At 46.7% G+C, this 19,299-nt stretch overlaps 1 protein-coding gene across 6 annotated transcripts in view; it reads right to left on the reverse strand.

The window, feature by feature from the left end:
- Positions 1–8,808: 8,808 nt before the first annotated feature.
- TFDP1 (transcription factor Dp-1) overlaps positions 8,809–19,299 on the reverse strand; it is an 84,244-nt gene continuing 73,753 nt past the window's right edge. For all 6 annotated transcript variants that reach the window (XM_053308191.1, XM_053308188.1, XM_053308187.1 and 3 more), the window contains exons 11-12: positions 13,117–13,198; positions 8,809–10,327 (exon numbers count right to left, since the gene is read on the reverse strand). In XM_053308191.1, coding sequence (XP_053164166.1) covers positions 10,177–10,327; positions 13,117–13,198 — 233 coding nt within the window. In that variant the 3' untranslated portion in view covers positions 8,809–10,176. The remainder of the gene's footprint in view (positions 10,328–13,116; positions 13,199–19,299) is intronic.

Here is a 19,299-nt window from a genome sequence, read left to right on the forward strand (position 1 = left end):
TATAAATACCAATTTAAAACAACTTAAAAAACAATTAAACTATCAAAACAATTAAAACCCTGAAAACCAGGTATTAAAACAATTAAAACTAATTAAAAACCCTGAAAGGCCAGGCCAAACAGATAGGTTTTAAGGGCTCTCTTGAAGGACAGTAAAGAATAAAGATTACAAATTTCCGCTGGGAGTGCATTCCACAGTCCAGGAGCAGCTACAGAGAAGGCCCGCCTCTGAGTCGTCACCAAACGAACCGGTGACAACTGGAGACGGACCTCCCCAGATGACCTTAACATGTGGTGGGGATCATTTAAAAGAAGGCACTCTCTAAGATATCTTGGACCCAAGCCGTTCAGGGCTTTAAAGGTAATAACCAGCACTTTGTATTTTGCCCGGAAACATATTGGCAGCCAATGTAACTGTTTTAAAACAGGCATCATATGGTCTCTCCGGGTTGCCCCAGAGACCAATCTGGCTGCCGCATTCTGAACTAACTGAAGTTTCCGGACTACGTACAAAGGCAGCCCCACGTAGAGCGCATTGCAATAGTCAAGCCAGGAGGTTACCAGCTGATGCACCACTGTATTGAAGTCATCCTCTTCGAGGAATGGGCGCAGCTGTCGAATCAGCTGGAGCTGATAGAAAGCACTCCTGGCCATGTCCTCCACCTGAGATACCAGGGTGAGGCCTGGGTCCAGGAGTACTCCCAAACTACGCACCTGCTCCTTCTGGGGGAGTGTAACCCCATCCAGCACAGGAAGATCTAACTCACCCCTCAGATTCTGAGCCCCCACAATGAGCACCTCCATCTTGCTTGGATTCAGCTTCAATTTGTTCTCCCTCATCCAGCCCATTACTGCCTGTAGACAGGCATTTAGAGAATGAGTGCCATTTCCTAGGGATGAAAAGGAGAAGTAGATTTGGGTGTCATCAGCATACTGATAACACCCAGCACCAAACCTCCTGATGACCCCACCCAGCGGTTTCATGTAGATGTTAAAAAGCATTGGTGACAGAATGGAGCCCTGAGGGACTCCATATAACAGCTCCCGTTTTGAGGAGCAACTGTCCCCAAGTTCCACCATCTGGAATCTGCCCGAGAGATAGGAATGGAACCACTGCAAAGCAGTGCCCCCTATCCCCAACTCCCCCAGGCGATCCAGAAGGATACCATGGTCGATGGTATCGAACGCCGCCGAGAGATCCAGAAGAACCAGCAGAGTCACACTCCCTCTGTCGATTCCCCGGTAAAGGTCATCCATCAGGCTGACCAAGGCTGTCTCAACTCCATAGCCCGTTCTAAAGCCAGTTTGAAATGGGTCTAGATAATCAGTTTCCTCCAAGACTGCCTGGAGCTGGTCAGCCACCACCCTCTCAATCACCTTGCCCAACCAAGGGAGATTGGAGATTGGCCTGTAGCTGTCCATCGCTAAGGGGTCCAGGGAAGGCTTCTTTAAGAGTGGTCTAATCATTGCCTCCTTCAGGCAAGGGGGCACCCTACCCTCCCTCAGCGATGCATTTATGATATTAATTAGGCCATCTCCAACAATCTCCCTGCTAGATAGAAGCAGCCAAGTCGGGCAAGGATCCAGAGAACAGGTGGTAGGCCGCACCGCCCCAAGCAGCTTGTCCACATCCTCACAGATTGAAACTGATCCAATCTAATACTGCAAGAAGGATTGCTGGACACCTCCTCCAAAGACCCTGCAAAAATAGTGGAGTCCAAGTCAGCCCGAATACAGGAGATCTTATTCGCAAATAACCCATTAAAGGCACCACAGCAGAGCAACCCCGGGGACTGATTGGAAGTAGAAAGGAGAAACCAAACTCCTCAAAACCCGGGATAGCTCCGCCGAGCATGAACCTGCAGCTGCAATGCGTGCAGACCAGAATCTCTTTTTCGCTGCGCGCACTGCCACCGCATAAGCCTTCAAATGGGTCACGTGCTGAATCCTGTCAGATTCGAACCGAGTTCTCCTCCACTTGCACTCTAGTCGCCTACCCAACCACTTCAGCCCCCGCAGCTCCTCAGTATACCAAGGGGCCCTTTTTGCAGCAGGTTGGAAGGGACGCTTAGGAGCAATTGTGTCTACTGCCCTGTTGAGTTCCCTGTTCCAGGTTCCCACCAGGGCATCAACAGAATCACCGGCCGCACCAATGTCAAAATCCTCCAAGGCCTTTTAAAATCCCACTGGGTCCAGCAGCCTTTTCAGACGGACCATCCTAATAGGTCCACCACCCCTGCAGGGGTGGATTGTGGCTGTGAGACCAACCTTAACCAGGTAGTGGTCCGTCCATGACAATGGGGAAACCACTGGATTCCCCACCCACGGAACACCCCCCTGATCCGAACAAAAGACCAAATCGAGTACATGGCCGGCAACGTGAGTCGGTTCAGAAACTAGTTGAGATAGGCCCATAGTTGTCATGGCTGCTATGAACTCCTGAGCCGCACCAGACAAGCCAGCACCAAAGTGGATATTGAAGTCCCCCAGCACCAAAAGTCTAGGAGACTCCAACACCAACTCCGCGACCAGCTCCATCAGCTCAGTTAGGGAGTCAGTTGGGCAGCGGGGTGGACAGTACACCAACAGAATCCCCAATCTATCCCTAGTTCCCAGCCTCAAAAATATGCACTCAATATAAGTCAGCTGTCTCACAGGGGCCCTGGTAAGGGAAATGGTATTCTTATGGACCACAGCCACTCCACCACCACCCCGCCCACTTCCCCTGGCCTGTTCCATGACAGAGTAACCTGGTGGGAGAAGCTGAGCCCACACTGGACCACTCGCCTCCCCCAACCAGGTCTCCATTATACATGCTAGGTCAGCTCCCTCATCCACGATCAGATCGTGGACAATTTCGGTCTTATTCTGAACTGACCCGGCATTGCATAGGAGCAAGGCCAGATTCTGTGGGTCATTGGAGCTGCTCTCCAAGGCCAAAGAGTTGACAGAACAGTTGGAAGTGGAAACAGTTATTAAATTACTGACTTCCCTTCCCCAGTAACGGCCAGCTGCTCTGCCAGCGCCAACTATTCCCCACCACTACAGTAATAGTTGCCCCTGAACTGCTAGGCACACCCCCAGCACCATCCCCCCCAAGAGAGCCCAAACACATGTCTGCAAGAGGTCTGGCCCAACCCAACCCCCCAGCCCTCAGTCCCACCCCCAAAGGCAGGCCCAGCCCCAAAGGCAGGCCCCCTACAGGCGGCCTGACAGCCACGCCGACAGCTACGCCTATGGCGAGCCTCCTTGCTTTTTAGCCTGCAAGCCCCAGAAGCCACTCCTCACACAAGCAACTCCCAGGACAGGCGGCAGGTGATGGAACTTCAGCAATCTTCAGCAAGCTGGGAGGCTGGCAACCAGCCAGCTGGAACTTGGCAGCCAACAAGCAGGCTGCACTCCCTCTGAGCTGGAATGTCCACAGGAGGCAAAGGGGCTAGATGGTAGGTCCCAGCAAGGTAGATGGAATAGCCCTGCTCCCCTGTTACCTTCCCATATCCATTTGGAAAGAGGAAAGTGGAGTCAGGCATGTCTGTGTAGAAAGACAGCACTTGCTAAAGTGTGGGATTCTGTCTCTGCAACATGCTTAGCAGTACTCAGGATTTTGAAAGGACTTCTTTAAATGTAGATTTGTTTCTGGAGCATCCTTGATGCCTTCTTTGAAAATTCTCCCAAATTGAGTAATAGTATTTCACCATTTTTAATGGACAGAGAAGAGAAATTAAACCTCCTAACCCACAGAGTCTAATTTTCTGCCCTCCTTTTCAACAGGGGCAGAGTGCTTTCCTGATCCATTTCCCATGGCACAATCTACTACTAAGGAATCTGGTGCAGGATATTTGAAAATGCACAATCTTCTTCTTCCACTAGTAATTTTCAAAGCATTTAGAGATCGAAGGTGCATCCGATGCTGATTTTGCTGAGTTAACGAATATAGGTAGCATAGGGAGGAAGAAACGTTGCTTAACCAAAAATATATATACGAAAAATGCCAACAAGGAAATGATGAGCTGCTATTACAAGTCTAGTCCAATTTGAAGAGGTTATTTTAAAAAAAGGTACCAAATTTGGAAAAGAGAAGCATCCAGATACAGAAATAAGAGAACAAAGGCTAGCAGACCAGAGAAGTTCCATAAGAAATAAAGTATTCACAGAAGTTGAGCTGGAAGAACTGCAAAGAGCAACACAGGCTCAAGATATGGAAGAAGAATTACCACCAACTGAAGAAGTTGCTCAGGTAGAGGTGGTGTTGGAAATAGAGGATGCCACTGTTGCTGAACTGTTTCAAAATCAAAACCAGGCAACCTATCCTTTGCCTTCACCTCAAAAACCCGAATGCCTTTTTACAGAAAAGCAACAAGAACTAAAGCAAAAAATAACTGAGCACATGAACCAAACAACCGCCAGGGTTCGACTCCCAGCGCTAAAAACAGTTGTTGTTGTTGTTGTTATTACTACTACTACTATTATTATTAATTTGATTTCTATACCGCACTTTCAAAAATGGCTCAGGGCGGTTTACAAAGAGAAATAACAAACAATAAGAGGCACAAAAGACATAACAAAAACAGAAGGAATAGAACTGCCCAATGGAAGCAACATCAAGAACCTGGAAGAGAAAGAATATCACAAATACTTGGGCATTCTCCAGACTGATAACATTGCACACACTGAAGTTAAAAGAAATATTGGAGGTGAATACATCAGGAGAGTTAGAAAAATCCTCAAGTCCAAACTCAATGGCGGAAACACCATACAAGCCATAAACACCTGGGCTATACCTGTTATCAGATACACTGCAGGAATAATAGAATGGACCCAGGCAGAGCTAGAGACGCTAGATCATAAGACCAGGAAAATCATGACCATCAATCATGCTCTGCACCCCCACAGTGATGGAGATAGGCTATACCTCCCTCGCAGCTCAGGAGGAAGAGGAATTCTGCAAGTCCATCAAACAGTAGAGGAGGAGAAAAGAGGCCTTGAAGAATATATCGAGGACAGTGAAGAAGATGCACTTCAAATGGTCAATAACAAGAAACTATTCAACACCAATGAAACAAAGCAGGCCTACAAGAAAGAACAAGTCAAGAACCGAGCAGGAAAATGGAAAAACTAGCCACTGCATGGTCAATATTTGCACAACATAAGTGGAAAATCAGACATCACCAAGACCTGGCAATGGCTTAAGAATGGCAACTTGAAGAAAGAAACAGAGGGTTTAATACTGGCTGCACAAGAACAGGCACTAAAAACAAATGCAATAAGAGCAAAAGCCTTTTTGCTCTTGGCTGTGGAAAATCAACAACAAACAGCAAGTGCCGCCTTTGTAAAGAAGCAGATGAAACAGTGGACCACCTAATCAGCTGTTATAAAAAGATTGCACAGACTGACTACAAACAAAGGCATGACAAGGTAGCAGGGATGATACGTTGGAACATCTGTAAAAAATGCAAGCTACCTGTAGCCAAAGATTGGTAGGACTACAAAATTGAAAGAGTTCTAGAAAATGAAGATGCAAAAATATTATGGGACTTCCAACTACAAACAGACATGCATCTGCCACACAATACACCACATATAACTGTAGTCGAGAAGAAAGAAAAACAAGTTAAAATATTGACATAGCAATACCAGGGGATAGCAGAACAGAAGAAAAAGAAATAGAAAATCACCAAATACAAAGATCTACAAATTGAAATTGAAAGGCTGTGGCAGAAAAAGACCAAAATAATCCCAGTGGTAATTGGCACCCTAGGAGCAATTCCAAAACAACTTGAAGAGCACTTCAACACCATAGGGGCCACAGAAATCACCATCAGGCGGAGGCGCCTGATTGGCTGGTGCACCCAGGAGGAGAATTAGCCGGCTGCGAGCCAGGGCCGCTGGTGGGCCCGGCCCGGCGGTGGCTGCGGCAAAGCGGTGGCGCACCCAGCCGAGGGCTGAGGCGGCTGGGCAGTGGGGCCGAAGGTGGGGGTGGGGGGAGAGGTGGCTGGCCTGCAGCCATCTGCAAAGACTGGCAAGCGGCGGTAGTGGGCACAACAGGCCACGGAGGCAGCACTTGGCGTGGCAGGTCTGCTGGCGGGACTGGCCGCGGAGGCGGCTCTTGGCCAGGCGGAGCCCGTGGGAGTGAACCGGGCAGCGGGACTTTCGTGTTCGCCACCCAGAAGGAGGAGCGGTGGTGGCGGCCCGGTAAGTAGAACTTTTAAAAATGCAGGGGGAAGGCAAGAGGGAGTGGGGCGGAGGGGAGGGCGAGAGGGAGAGGAGCGGGGGGAGGGCAGGAGAGAGGAGCGGGGGGAGGGCAGGAGAGAGGAGCGGGAGGAGGGCAGGAGAGACTGGGGCAGGAGGATGAGAGGGAGGGGAGGGTGAGAGGGAGGGGAGGGTGAGAGATTGGGGTGGGAGGGGGAGGGAGGGCAAGAGAAAGTGAGGTAGGGGGAGGGGAAGAGAGACAAGAGTGTGGGGCAGACGGGAGGGAGGGAGAGTGGGGCAGACGGGAGAAAGGAACAGCGAGCCCCAAAGAGCGCACAGATGCTCTGTGCGGGTTGGCTAGTAGATGTATATTCATCAGCTGACTTTATTTTTCAGGAACAGGGATTTTTTCCTGAATTCTGATGGAAGCTATAATTTGCAGATCTGGAGAGGGCAAGTAGTCTCTCTCAGCTTCTTTACAGGAGGTTGTGGAAGAGGAGGAGGATCTAGTGGTCTCTTGAATCACGTTCTTTAGACAAGGTTTGTGACCGAGTTGAAGGCAGATTTCATCTTCCTGAGTTTCCATAATTTAAACTCTTCATAGTCCTAAGGTGGTGAAGGTAAAGGAATACAGAAAGGGTCTTTGAATCTTCCTATCCTTCTAATATAATCCAGATCAAGTGCACCCGGTCAGCTCCAACAATCCATCCATCTCCTATACAAGGAGTATGAAGGAAGTGAGAGATGGTGCCTTTCTTTCCAAGGGTAACTAGGAAAGTACAATGGAGAATAAGCAGGTATCATTCTCACTAGTGACGCTGATGGTGTTTTTGGGATAGGAAGCACAGCAGAACCAACATCATTCTCAGCATCAATTCCATGCAATGAAAAACCCTTAAAGGTTGTCAGCCCAGAGGGTGTTGTCCATGGAGACCCCAGGATAGAGTCAATGTTCTACAGAATAGGGAATTACTTCAACATCAACAGTGTGGAAGAAAAGTTGATGCCAAAATAAGGTGACACAGACATTTGAGGTAGCTGGTGGTTGCCTTCCCAATTCAGATACGGGCTCAGTCAGCACTGGTGTTGATATTGATGGCATCAAGGTTTTCTCCATAGAGGGAACAACTGGTATTGTAGACATCGAAGTTGTTGCTGCAGTCGATGTCGGTAACAATGCTGACGTGTGCTATTTTGAAAGGAATGGAGAGTTAGTAGAACTGGTCTCTGGAGAGGAAGAAGAGAACCAAGATTAGTTTGGAGGCCGAAACTGAACCATAGAAAGTGATAGGATTCAAGCTTCGTGTGGCATCGGTGATGTCAAAACCAGAGGCAGTGGTTGAACTGGCACTGGTGGAGTTGGATGCTTCTCCTTCGGGACTGTTGGTATCGGTCGATGGAGGCAATTCAACATCAACCAAGAATTCCGATGCTTATCATGGGATGGTGAGTCATCATGGTGTTTACACTTCTTGTGGTGTTTATGTCTGTCCCTGGAGACATTGTGAGGCTTTTGAAAAGTCTCTTTCAAAGTCTTACGTGGGGAAGTTGCCAAGACAATCTGTAACTTTGACTATTGATAGTCAGGTGATGTTGATGCAAATGGTAACGTGGACTGTGGTATTAGGGTCAGAGGGCAAATGCTTGTTTGTACAAAGCAGCCCTTAAACATAGGTCTCTGTTTTTTTCCGGTTTTGCTTCAAAAAAGATAAGCAGGTTTGGACAATATGGCCATCTCCAAGGCAAAATAGGCAGAGATTGTGTTTGTCAGATAATGGAAGTGTCCCATGGCATGAAAAAAGTTTTTTTTAAAGTGTCCATCAGTACAAATACAGAGAAAACTAATCCTAATCATAAGACAAAGAGTATTGAGAGCAAACCATAGCTGAAAATTCAAACCAAAAATCTTTCAGGAACCTAGCACGACCGAGGAGTGAATCCAGAGGGAAGCACAACAGCAGCTGAGAAGGAACTGAGCAAAAGGGTGCCTTGCTGCCAAATAGAATGAGTGCACTTGGCACACAAATGGTGGAGCTTACAAAACGTCTCGAGGAACTTGAAAATCCTTCTGCGGGGTCTCCTGCACAGGCGCCTAAGTCACATTGTGAAGGGTACCAGATCACCACAAAGATCATTATTTCAAAACCTTGCCCTGTAAAGCATTTAATGCATCACAGAGGTTTTTCCTCAATTTTTCTACCTCTGGCCTTGGGGGGGAACCCCTCTCCACAAATTTTCCTCTCCCCACCTAGACTTCCGAATCTCTAGTCAGAAGACCTCGTATAATTGCTACAGCTATGACAGGGATGAAATTAAGGCTCCTACTTGCATGAATACACACTGAACACTACACTGAATTTGTACACAGGGATCTTTGAAGCGAAGTCAAAATAAAAGAGGCACAAGCCATTAGTCTCATATCAGATATATACAATTCTGCCTTCTGAACAAAGGTCAGGAAGATACAAAAGAGCAACCTCAGCTTGATGTGAGCATATGGCACCCCAAGCAATAATGCAATGGTACAGTTTTTCTAGAATCAGACGTATCAGTACCCATACAATTCTAACTGTTTTAAAATGAAACAGATTTAAATTACTGATGAGTGTAGAAGCCAAAATATTTTACCAAAGCTCCCTTTTATTTCAGGCTTATCTCCATCATTTATACATTTCCACATTTGGCTGCATTCCCCTAAAGATCTAGAGCCTCATGAATGCAGTGCTGTTGTGTCTCATTTATACAGAGATATAAATATAACATTAAAAGGGCTGCAACTCTTCTAAACTGAGGAACTATATCTTAAGTCAAACGCAACGTACAACATGAAAATAATCTTCATTAGAGAAACAAAGAACTTGTTAAAAATGCCCACGCGCATTTTATTAATAAAAACTAATAGTGCCACGGTTAAACAAGTAAAACAAACTGCTTATATTCCATAAAATATTACAGAAAAGTTTATTTGTGTTTCAATAAAAAGACTACTGTCTTAGAACAGGCAGCTGACAGTATTTGTGCAGTTAATTCTTTGTGAATAAATTTAAAAAGACTACCACCTGCCCTGAAATTTCTTTTTATAAAAAATGAAATATTAAAAATGATTGACAATTTTTGAGTTAAACATAAAACATTCTCTATATTTAATTTCAACTTTATAATAGATTACTGGAAGATGCTTAAGAAACAAATATAAACATTTGTTTCAGTACATGTATTTTATATGATAGACTTATAGGTATGTAAACAACTATATAACAAATTGTTTCCAAAATCTGCCTGTAAGAAATCAGGCAAATTTTTATCATAAGCAAAACTCATTCCAAACCTTCAAGACGCTTACAGAGCTGCGCCAGCTTGGCAGTAAACATTTGCCCAAAACTATAATTCATATGTCCTAACATTTCAGCAAACACACTACATAAATTTGATGGAATTACAATAATCAGCATAATTTTTAAAAGGGAAATAAATTCACACCATTTCCACAAATTAACATTTAAGAGAGGCTCTTTTGTTTGTTTCTTTGGACTCTGCATGATCAGCAAAATATAACATTTGTCTGTTATGCTTCAGTACGATTTCACCTAAAACCACTCTAAATAAAATGCCATTCAGTGTATGCATTTTTGACAGGTGGACACATTTTATTTTCCATTATGTGGCTACATTTTCAAACTTAGCAACAACACTTAGGGTCAAAATGCATTTTCCTTCAACTTCAAGTTAAAAATCCTAACCAAGAGTAAATAAAGGTTCTGCATTAACACACTGGTATCAACACACACACATCCTCATCACATATTAAAAAATCTACATAAAAACAAACAATTTTTTTTTTACTTTATTGGAGGTGCAATTTCTAAATTCAGGACTCTTACCAGTATCTCCTTGATGGGGCAATTTTTTTAAACCAATTCTCTTCCTAACATTTATTCCTGAAGCTTGCTGAATTTAACATTTTTAAAAGTCTACAAGCAAAAAAGTATCAGTCATCATCATCATTTTCATTAAAGTCATCGTCGTCGTCGTCATCATCATCCCCGACGTAAGACACTGGCGTCTCTACTCTGGAGCCACTATACTGAGATCCATTGGAACTTGTAGCCAACATCCCATCTCCTCCATTTGAGTAGTCACTGAAACATCAACACAGATTACTGCTTTCAATTGTTCTTCCTCATTGTATCAAGCTTTTGCATCATCATCATCATCATCATCATCACCACCACATTTATAACCAGCTCTTCCTCCAAGGAGCCCAGAGCGGTGTACTACATACTTGAGTTTCTTTTTCACAACAACCCTGTGAAGTAGGTTAGGCTGAGAGAGAAGTGACTGGCCCAGAGTCACCCAGCTAGTTTTATGGCTGAATGGGGATTTGAACTCAGGTCTCCCTAGTCCTAGTCCAGCACTCTAACCACTACACAATGAATAGTCGTGCAAGATTGACAATAGATTCCAGGGGCTGCAATATGCCCACATCTTTGGCAAGACTTCAGCACTGTGCAGATTCCAAGCTGAATACTCAGCAATTACCACAATACTAGTTAAAGTGTGAATAGCAGCAATTCTTTAGGTGACAGAAACCATTCTGAGAACTAGTTTTTCTAGTCAGCATTCTATTGTTCGAAGATGATGTTTGAGAGTATTTTCCTATTTAAATGTGAATCTTCAAGGGGGTACTTGTGAGGAAGATCACTGAAGGCAAGGAAGAGATAAGGCAGAAAGAGAAGTCTAAATTTTTGTCCCTTTTCTCCCTAACTCCAACCTGAATTCCTTAATGAGGAATCCTGAGGTGGCCAGATCCCTACCCCAAGAGGTCACCTGTATGCAACAGTCTCCTCACAGCTGCCTGTCAGGTCTTGGGTTTATGAATGTTTTTAAGGACACTTTGTCACATCGACCCTAAAGCAGCTTCCAATGAAGCCTGCCATGATGATCCTGTAAGGTGGGTAGATTATCTTGGGAGCAAGTTGACCTTTAGAAATGTAGGACCCAACTGTGCCCACCACTCTTGAAACAAGGCATTGCCCTTGAACAATACCCTCTGTTGGTGGGGATGTTCCTTGGTAGAATGAGGAATGCATATGTGCATGCCTTCACATTACAGGTTGAGAATCCTTTATCCGGATTGCTTGGGATCCAAGGTGTTCCGGATTTTGGATTTTTCTGGATTTTGGAATATTTTCATACATTAGATTTCTTGGGCATGAAAGGTTTGATTTAAAGTATATAATCAAATAAGCATTGAATTCACTCAAACATGGTATTTTAGGTGGAAATGTAACTCAGATGAAAATAATCTCATCATCTCAGTTGCTGAAGCCTAGGCAGCGTTTCTCCCTTTCTCTTCTCATCTATTCCTGTTTGTTCGTATTTATTCTGCTAGATCTTTACTCATCTGTTACCTCTGTGCCCCTGTTATCTCCTAAACTCTTGTGTATACATACCTTAAAAAAAAACCATCTTCTTTCATCTCCCCCCCCCCCTTTCCTTTCCTCCTGCTCAGAGCTAAGCTTAATTAAACAAAAGGCAGATAGGCAGTAAACAAAAGGCAGATAGCAACTAAAAGGAGAGCTAATGAGCTGAGGAATCAACAACAGCAAGTTTAGGGGCCATAAGCAATTGCTCCTGCACACTGGAGAAGGTTGATGCTACAAGCATCCCCCCCCCCCGCTTGGCGTGATGTCTGGATTTCGGAGCGTTCTGGATTTTGAGAGTCTGGATAAAGGACCTGTAGTCTTGTCCTGAGTAGGTCTTCTGGAGCAGAACAAGTGTTTAGAGGCAAAGGTCAAGTGGCCTCTGCCAATAGTATAGACTCTCCTTATCTGCCTGATAATGTTCTTCATTTCCCTACTTTTCACATCCACACACCACCTTTCAAGATTACAAACAGATGATGCTACAAGAGGAAAGTAGTAAAATGAAACAGATATCTAGACCAGTGATCTTCACCATTTTTCCAGTAGGGGCCACTCTGGCTAAAAACTTTAAATGTGAGAGCCATTTCCCACTGTGCTGACTTCTGCACAGTACTGCACTCTTCTCAGTGCTGGGGGGACTCTTTAGGGGAGGGGGGAGGGGGGAGAAAGAGACCTCTTAAAAGCTTTGTGGGGAAAGTACTGGGAAGATGCATGCCTCCCAAAATGGTTAGGACACACAAGGAGTCTCCATTTTCCCTTAAAGGAGCTCTGCACAGTGATAATTGTTGTTTCCACATGGTGCTGGGGTACTGTGCATTCAGTTTTGACTGAATCTTCCCCAGACTATGGGAAACACCTATTTCAGACAGCAGCAATATAGGAAGATGCTGAAAGGCATCATCTCATGCTGCGTGGAAGATGGCAATGGTAACCCCCTTCTGTATTCTATCAAAGAAAATCACAGGGCTCTGTGGTAGTCAGGAGTCGACCCTGACTTGGCACAACTTTACTTTATCACACAGGCACAAAGAATTAGAGAGCCACACTTAGGGTTGATAGGTCCCTGGGCCTCACAATGAAGAACACTGATCAAGAAAAAGCAAGGGAAATGTTCTATTTGCTATGAGAGGAACATTTCAGCAGTAACTTCTAGAGTGACAGGCATCTACAACAGAAAGCACCTATCATTCTATGTACTTCCACTGCCCTTAGGGTTGCAAATTTTTATAAACTTCTAGGAAAACAGAACTGCGTAAATGTTAAATTCTAAGAAAATACATTCCCTCTCAAATAATCTAAGCAATAAAAAGAAAGCTATTTCCCTGTTACACCTTGCATAACACAACCTGTTACTCCTGGATTGCAAACACCTGCATGCCTTGATATGGGGCTGACACAGGATCAGCTCTTTAGAAGCTACCAACTGAAACTATGAAACTGCATTAGATTTCTGTGGGCTGCACAGATTTCAAACATAATGATAAACAGTGATCTAATCTAACCTGTTTGAAAATCTTGTGCCATTTGAAGCAGAACCTGATGAAGATGAGACATATACACTGCTGATTGATCCCTGAGCCATTTCTGTAAAATAAGAAAGCATTAAGCATTATGCAACATTAATTCTTTATCAAATACAAACTTAATCCAATAGAAATTTTGTTAAACCATTCTATACGCAGTTGAAATTTTGAATAAAAAATTCATCACAAAAGATCGACATGTTTTATTTCAACAGCTGTGGGAGGAGAGCTGGTCTTTTGGTAGCAAGCATGACTTGTCCCCTTAGCTAAGCAGGTGCACCCTGATTGCATATAAATGGAAGACTACATGTGTGAACACCCTAAGATATTCCCCTTAGGCTATGGAGCCACTCTGGGAAGAGCATCTAGGTTAATTCCCCTTCCTGGCATCTCCAAGATAGGGCTGAGAGAGATTCCTGCCTGCAACCTTGGAGAAGCCACTGCTGGTCTGTGTAGACAATACTGAGCTCGATAGACCAATGGTCTGACTCAGTACATAGCAGCTTCCTATGTATTTGTAAACATGTGCAATAAGCCCATTCAATTCCCACTAAAGTGTAGTACTGTTGAACAGTCTCAAAAATGCATCCCAAAATTGTAGGTGAAAGGTGACAAATTTTTAATTAATAAAATCAGATTAAAGTATATGAATAAAAAAGCTGAATAAAATGAACGTGGAAGAGGGAAGATCTTGGGCTGGCAGTGACTGTGTTTCTGCTTCTGCCCTACCTTTCTTCAGGTGTGTTTCAATCTATGGGGCTGACTCTGCTGCTTTAAAGCTCAGGCTGGGCCAGGGCCTGAAGAAGGGAAGAGGAAAGATCTTGGGCTGGCAGTGACTGTGTTTCTGCTTCTGCCCTACCTTTCTTCAGGTGTGTTTCAATCTATGGGGCTGACTCTGCTGCTTTAAAGCTCAGGCTGGGCCAGGGCCTGAAGAAGGGAAGAGGAAAGATCTTGGGCTGGCAGTGACTGTGTTTCTGCTTCTGCCCTACCTTTCTTCAGGTGTGTTTCAATCTATGGGGCTGACTCTGCTGCTTTAAAGCTCAGGCTGGGCCAGGGCCTGAAGAAGGGAAGAGGAAAGATCTTGGGCTGGCAGTGACTGTGTTTCTGCTTCTGCCCTACCTTTCTTCAGGTGTGTTTCAATCTATGGGGCTGACTCTGCTGCTTTAAAGCTCAGGCTGGGCCAGGGCCTGAAGAAGGGAAGAGGGAAGATCTTGGGCTGGCAGTGACTGTGTTTCTGCTTCTGCCCTACCTTTCTTCAGGTGTGTTTCAATCTATGGGGCTGACTCTGCTGCTTTAAAGCTCAGGCTGGGCCAGGGCCTGAAGAAGGGAAGAGGGAAGATCTTGGGCTGGCAGTGACTGTGTTTCTGCTTCTGCCCTACCTTTCTTCAGGTGTGTTTCAATCTATGGGGCTGACTCTGCTGCTTTAAAGCTCAGGCTGGCCCAAGGGCTCTCGTCCTTGTGGCTCTCAGCCGTGGGGTGAGCTGCCTGGGGCCCTGAAGATCTTTTCCTTCTGCCCTGAAGATCTGTCTTCCCACAATCACGAAGCTAGCAGGAGATGACGCAAGTCTGGTCTTGGTTTTTTATTAAGCCAAGAAGCCGTGGTGGTTTATTCTGGGGAGATGTGCCTGGGGGAGCGAAAAAGTGCGTCTGGAGTGGGGGCGGCAATATCACGGGTAGCGGGCAGAGGGAGGTATGGCAGTGGGAGTTCGGCAGGCCGTTACAGGGGAAATCGGTCCAGGCAATTGAGGCCTGTTCCTTTTTCCGGCCCTTCTCCCAACCCTCTGACCCTAGGGAGCTCTGGGAAAACTCCTTCGAGGATTAGGGTGCTGCTGCTGAATGCCAGGTCAGTTAACACAAAAACATCTCTTATCCACGATCTGATTGTGGATGAGCGTGCTGACCTGGTATGCGTGACGGAGACCTGGTTGGATCCGCTGGGCGGGGTTGGTCTCTCTCAGCTTTGTCCTCCAGGTTTCCAGATCGTGCAGCAGCCCCGCCTCGAGGGTCGGGGAGGAGGCGTTGCAGTCAACTTTCGTGAGACTCTTCCCGTTTCCAGGTGCCCGGTCAGGCAATCTCAGAATTTTGAGTGTTTGTCCTTGAGGGTGGGCCTCCGAGATAGGCTGGGGATTCTGCTGGTGTACCGACCACCCCGCTGCACTTCAGTCTCCCTACCTGAGCTGGCGGGGGTGGTCTCGGAGGTGGCCTTGGGTTCCCCCAGGCTTATTGTTTTGGGGGATTTCAATGTCCACGCTGAGGCCCCCCTAGTGGGTGCGGCTCAGGATTTCATGGCCTCCATGGCAACCATGGGCCTGTCTCAATTGGTATCGGGCCCTACCCACGTGGCGAGACACACTCTGGATCTGGTTTTTGCCGACCGGGAAATAAATGATCTGGAGGTGGGAAAATTTGAGACCACTCCCTTGTCATGGACAGATCATCACCTGGTGGGGTTTAGTTTGACTGCTCCGTCTACCCTCTGCAGGGGTGGTGGGCCGATTAAGATGGTCCGCCCCCGGAGGCTTATGGATCCGCTTGGATTTCAGACGGCCCTCGGGGAGTTTCCAGTGTCCAGAGCTGGTGACCCTGTCGAGGCCTTGGTTGATCTCTGGAATGGAGAGATGGCCCGGGCTGTTGACACGGTTGCCCCCAAGCGCCCTCTCTGGCTTGGTGGAGCCCGTTCGGCTCCTTGGTTTTCCTCGGAGCTTAGGGCGATGAAGCAACTCGGGCGACGGCTGGAGCGACGCTGGAGGAAGAGTCGTCACGAATCCGACCGAACACGGGCTAGAGCCCATTTTAGGGACTATGCCGTGGCGGTGGGGGCGGCGAAGAAATGCTTTTTCTCCGCCTCCATTGTGTCTGCTCAGTGCAGACAAACAGAGCTGTTTCGTGTGGTGAAAACCTTGCTCCACACATCCCCCCAGACAATGGGGGAGGAGCCATCTACAGCTCTTTGTGATCGGTTTGCCTTTCGCTTTGCAGATAAAGTCGCTTGCATCCGTGCTGACCTGGACTCCAGAGTTTTGGCAGTTCCGGCAGACGTGCCTTTGGTACCATCTGGTCCCGTTGTGTTGGATTCTTTTCAGTTGTTGCGGCCTGAGGATGTGGACAAGATCCTGGGCAGTGTGCGGGCGACTTCGTGCGCTCTTGACCCTTGTCCTTCATGGCTAATAAAAGCTGCCAGGGAGGGGACAGGTAGATGGCTGGAGGTGATCGTTAATGCTTCATTAAGGGAGGGCAGGATGCCATCGTGCCTTAAGGAGGCGGTGGTAAGACCTCTATTAAAAAAGCCCTCCCTTGATCCCTCCAACCTGGACAACTATAGACCTGTGTCTAACCTCCCCTTTTTGGGCAAGGTGATGGAGCGTGTGGTGGCGTCCCAGCTGCAGAGGGTCTTGGATGATACGGATTATCTGGACCCTTTTCAATCTGGCTTCCGCCCCGGGTATGGGACTGAGACTGCCTTGGTCGCCCTAGTGGATGACCTACGCCGGGAACTAGACAGGGGGAGTGCGTCCCTGTTGGTTCTGCTGGACCTCTCGGCGGCGTTCGATACCATCGACCATGGTATCCTTCTGAGCCGCCTCTCGAGTATGGGAATCGGAGGAACTGCGTTGCAGTGGTTTCGGTCCTTTCTTGAGGGGAGGGTTCAGAAGGTGGTGCTGGGGGACTACTGCTCGGCCCCGTGGCCGTTGGCCTGTGGGGTCCCGCAGGGATCGGTCTTGTCCCCCATGCTGTTTAACATCTACATGAAGCCGCTGGGAGAGGTCATCCGGAGATTTGGACTGAGTTGTCAGCAATATGCGGATGACACTCAGCTCTATCTCTCCTTGTCATCTGATTCTAGGGAGGTGGTGGATGTCCTGAATCGGGGGCTGGAGGCCGTGATGGATTGTATGTGGGCTAACAAACTGAAATTGAATCCGGATAAGACGGAGGTACTGTTGGTCAGTAGGAGAGCCAATCGTGATGAGGAGATTTTACCGGTTCTGGATGGGGTTGCACTCCCCTTGAAGGAGCAAGTACGCAGCTTGGGGGTACTACTGGACCCGGCTCTGCTTTTGGAAGCTCAGGTGGAGGCGGTGGCCAGGGGTGCCTTTGCACGGCTTCAGCTGGTGCGCCAGCTGCGTCCCTTTCTCGAGAAGGCAGATCTGGCCACGGTTACCCACGCCTTAGTCACGTCGCGGCTGGATTACTGTAACGCGCTCTACGTGGGGCTGCCCTTGAAGAATATCCGGAAACTGCAGCTAGTGCAAAACGCGGCAGCGAGGGTTTTATCCGGAGCTGCTCGTTGGGAACATATCACCCCCATTTTGAAAGAGCTGAACTGGCTGCCGGTTCGTTTCCGGGTCCAGTTCAAGGTGCTGGTTTTGACCTTTAAAGCCCTAAACGGTTTGGGCCCGGGGTATCTGAGGGACCGCCTGCTCCCACGGGTTGCTGCCTGCTTGACAAGGACATCTGAGGGGGCCCTGCTCCGGGTGCCGACAATGAGGGAGGCCCGGCTGTCGTGCACTCGGGACAGGGCCTTCTCTGTTGCTGCCCCCAGACTCTGGAATGCTCTCCCAGTGGCCATTCGTTCCTCGGACTCCATCACGGCTTTTAGAAAGCTTTTAAAGACTTGGCTTTTTACCCAGGCTTTTACATGATCGTTTTCTACTGCAGCTTCTTTGTGTTTTTATTTGTTATATTTGTTGTATTGTTTTTATGCCTGTTTTTATGTTTTTATATTTTTAACATGATGTTTTTATTGTCTTTTTATTGTATGTTTTTAACTTTTGTAAACCGCCTTGGGGTTATCTTTTTAACGACAGGCGGTATATAAATGCAAAAATAAATTAAAAAATAAATAAATAAATAAAACGTAACATTATAAACATAAAATCTATTAAAAGGGGTGCTAGGTCCCAAGTGACATATACAAGATTCCAACTACACAGAAACAAAATATGGATCAAATGGTGGTAGGCGATGAACAACAGAAATACCAACCACCATCATTAAAAAAAAATTATTAAAGGGCAAACACCTGGTGAAACAGATGTGGGGGCAGCCACAGAGAAGGCCCTCCTATGGGCCCAGGCACCATGCACAACACTTTGGCCTGGGACACTAAGGAGGGCCAGCTGAGAAAACCTCACAGGATGGGATACAACTGGCCAAGAGAAGCTATTCCGGAGATATAGAGGTGCTAAGCTCCTAAGGGTTTTGCTATGTGCACTTCACAATGTTGTGTTTGTGTAGTTGCGCAAGAGCAAAAATTGCACATAAGAGGTACACAGGAGAAATCCCACTGGAAATAATGAGGTTACTCATACATATGTTTGTACATTTCTTGCTCTTATGCAACCGCACAAAGGACCAGTGGGACCTAGTGGTGAATTACTCACATTAGTAGGTGCAGCTGGCCCTTGAGGAAGAACAGGCATGGCTGGCACTGGTGGCTTTTGAGGAGGAAAAGGCTGTGTGGACATAGCAGGATTCGGAACGTCAGGGCTAGACACCTGATCAATGGGCCCAGGCACAGCTGGATGAGGGATACGGGGGGGACGGGGACCTGGTGCGGCCCGTTTCATCTCCCCCTGGTGATTTGATGGGAACATCAGCGCTAGCCCCGAAATGGTAGCTGTCACCACCAAAATGGCATCTGATGAGAACACAGCAGTGCCGTTGTTAATGGCAGTAGTTGAGTGCGTCAAAGTCTGAGCGGCCAAGACCACAGCCAGAGACATGCCATTTTATTTATTGTTAAATTTATATACCGCCTTTCATTCAAGCAATCCCAAGGCGGTTTACAGCAAAAAATTTAAACACAAGATGGTAAAAAAGACACAATTAAAATATTAAGTGAAAAAAATATTAAACAAATCTGATAAAAATTTAAAACAAAGGCATAAAAGCAGTACAGACTATAAAGAGCAGCAGCAGAGAATCAAATAAATGCCTGGGCAAAAAACCAAGATTTTACACTTTTTCTAAAAGCTGTGATGGAGACCGAGGAGCGAATAGCCACCGGGAAAGCATTCCAGAGTCTGGGGGCAGCAACAGAGAAGGCCCTGTCGCGCGTGCAGGACACCCGAGCCCCCCTTATTGTCTGCATCCAGAGCAGAGCCCCCTCAGATGACCTCGTCAAGTGGGCAGCAACCCTTGGGAGCAGGCGGTCCCTCA

Source organism: Hemicordylus capensis, chromosome 3 (assembly GCF_027244095.1).
Source record: "Hemicordylus capensis ecotype Gifberg chromosome 3, rHemCap1.1.pri, whole genome shotgun sequence".
NCBI lineage: Eukaryota > Metazoa > Chordata > Lepidosauria > Squamata > Cordylidae > Hemicordylus > Hemicordylus capensis.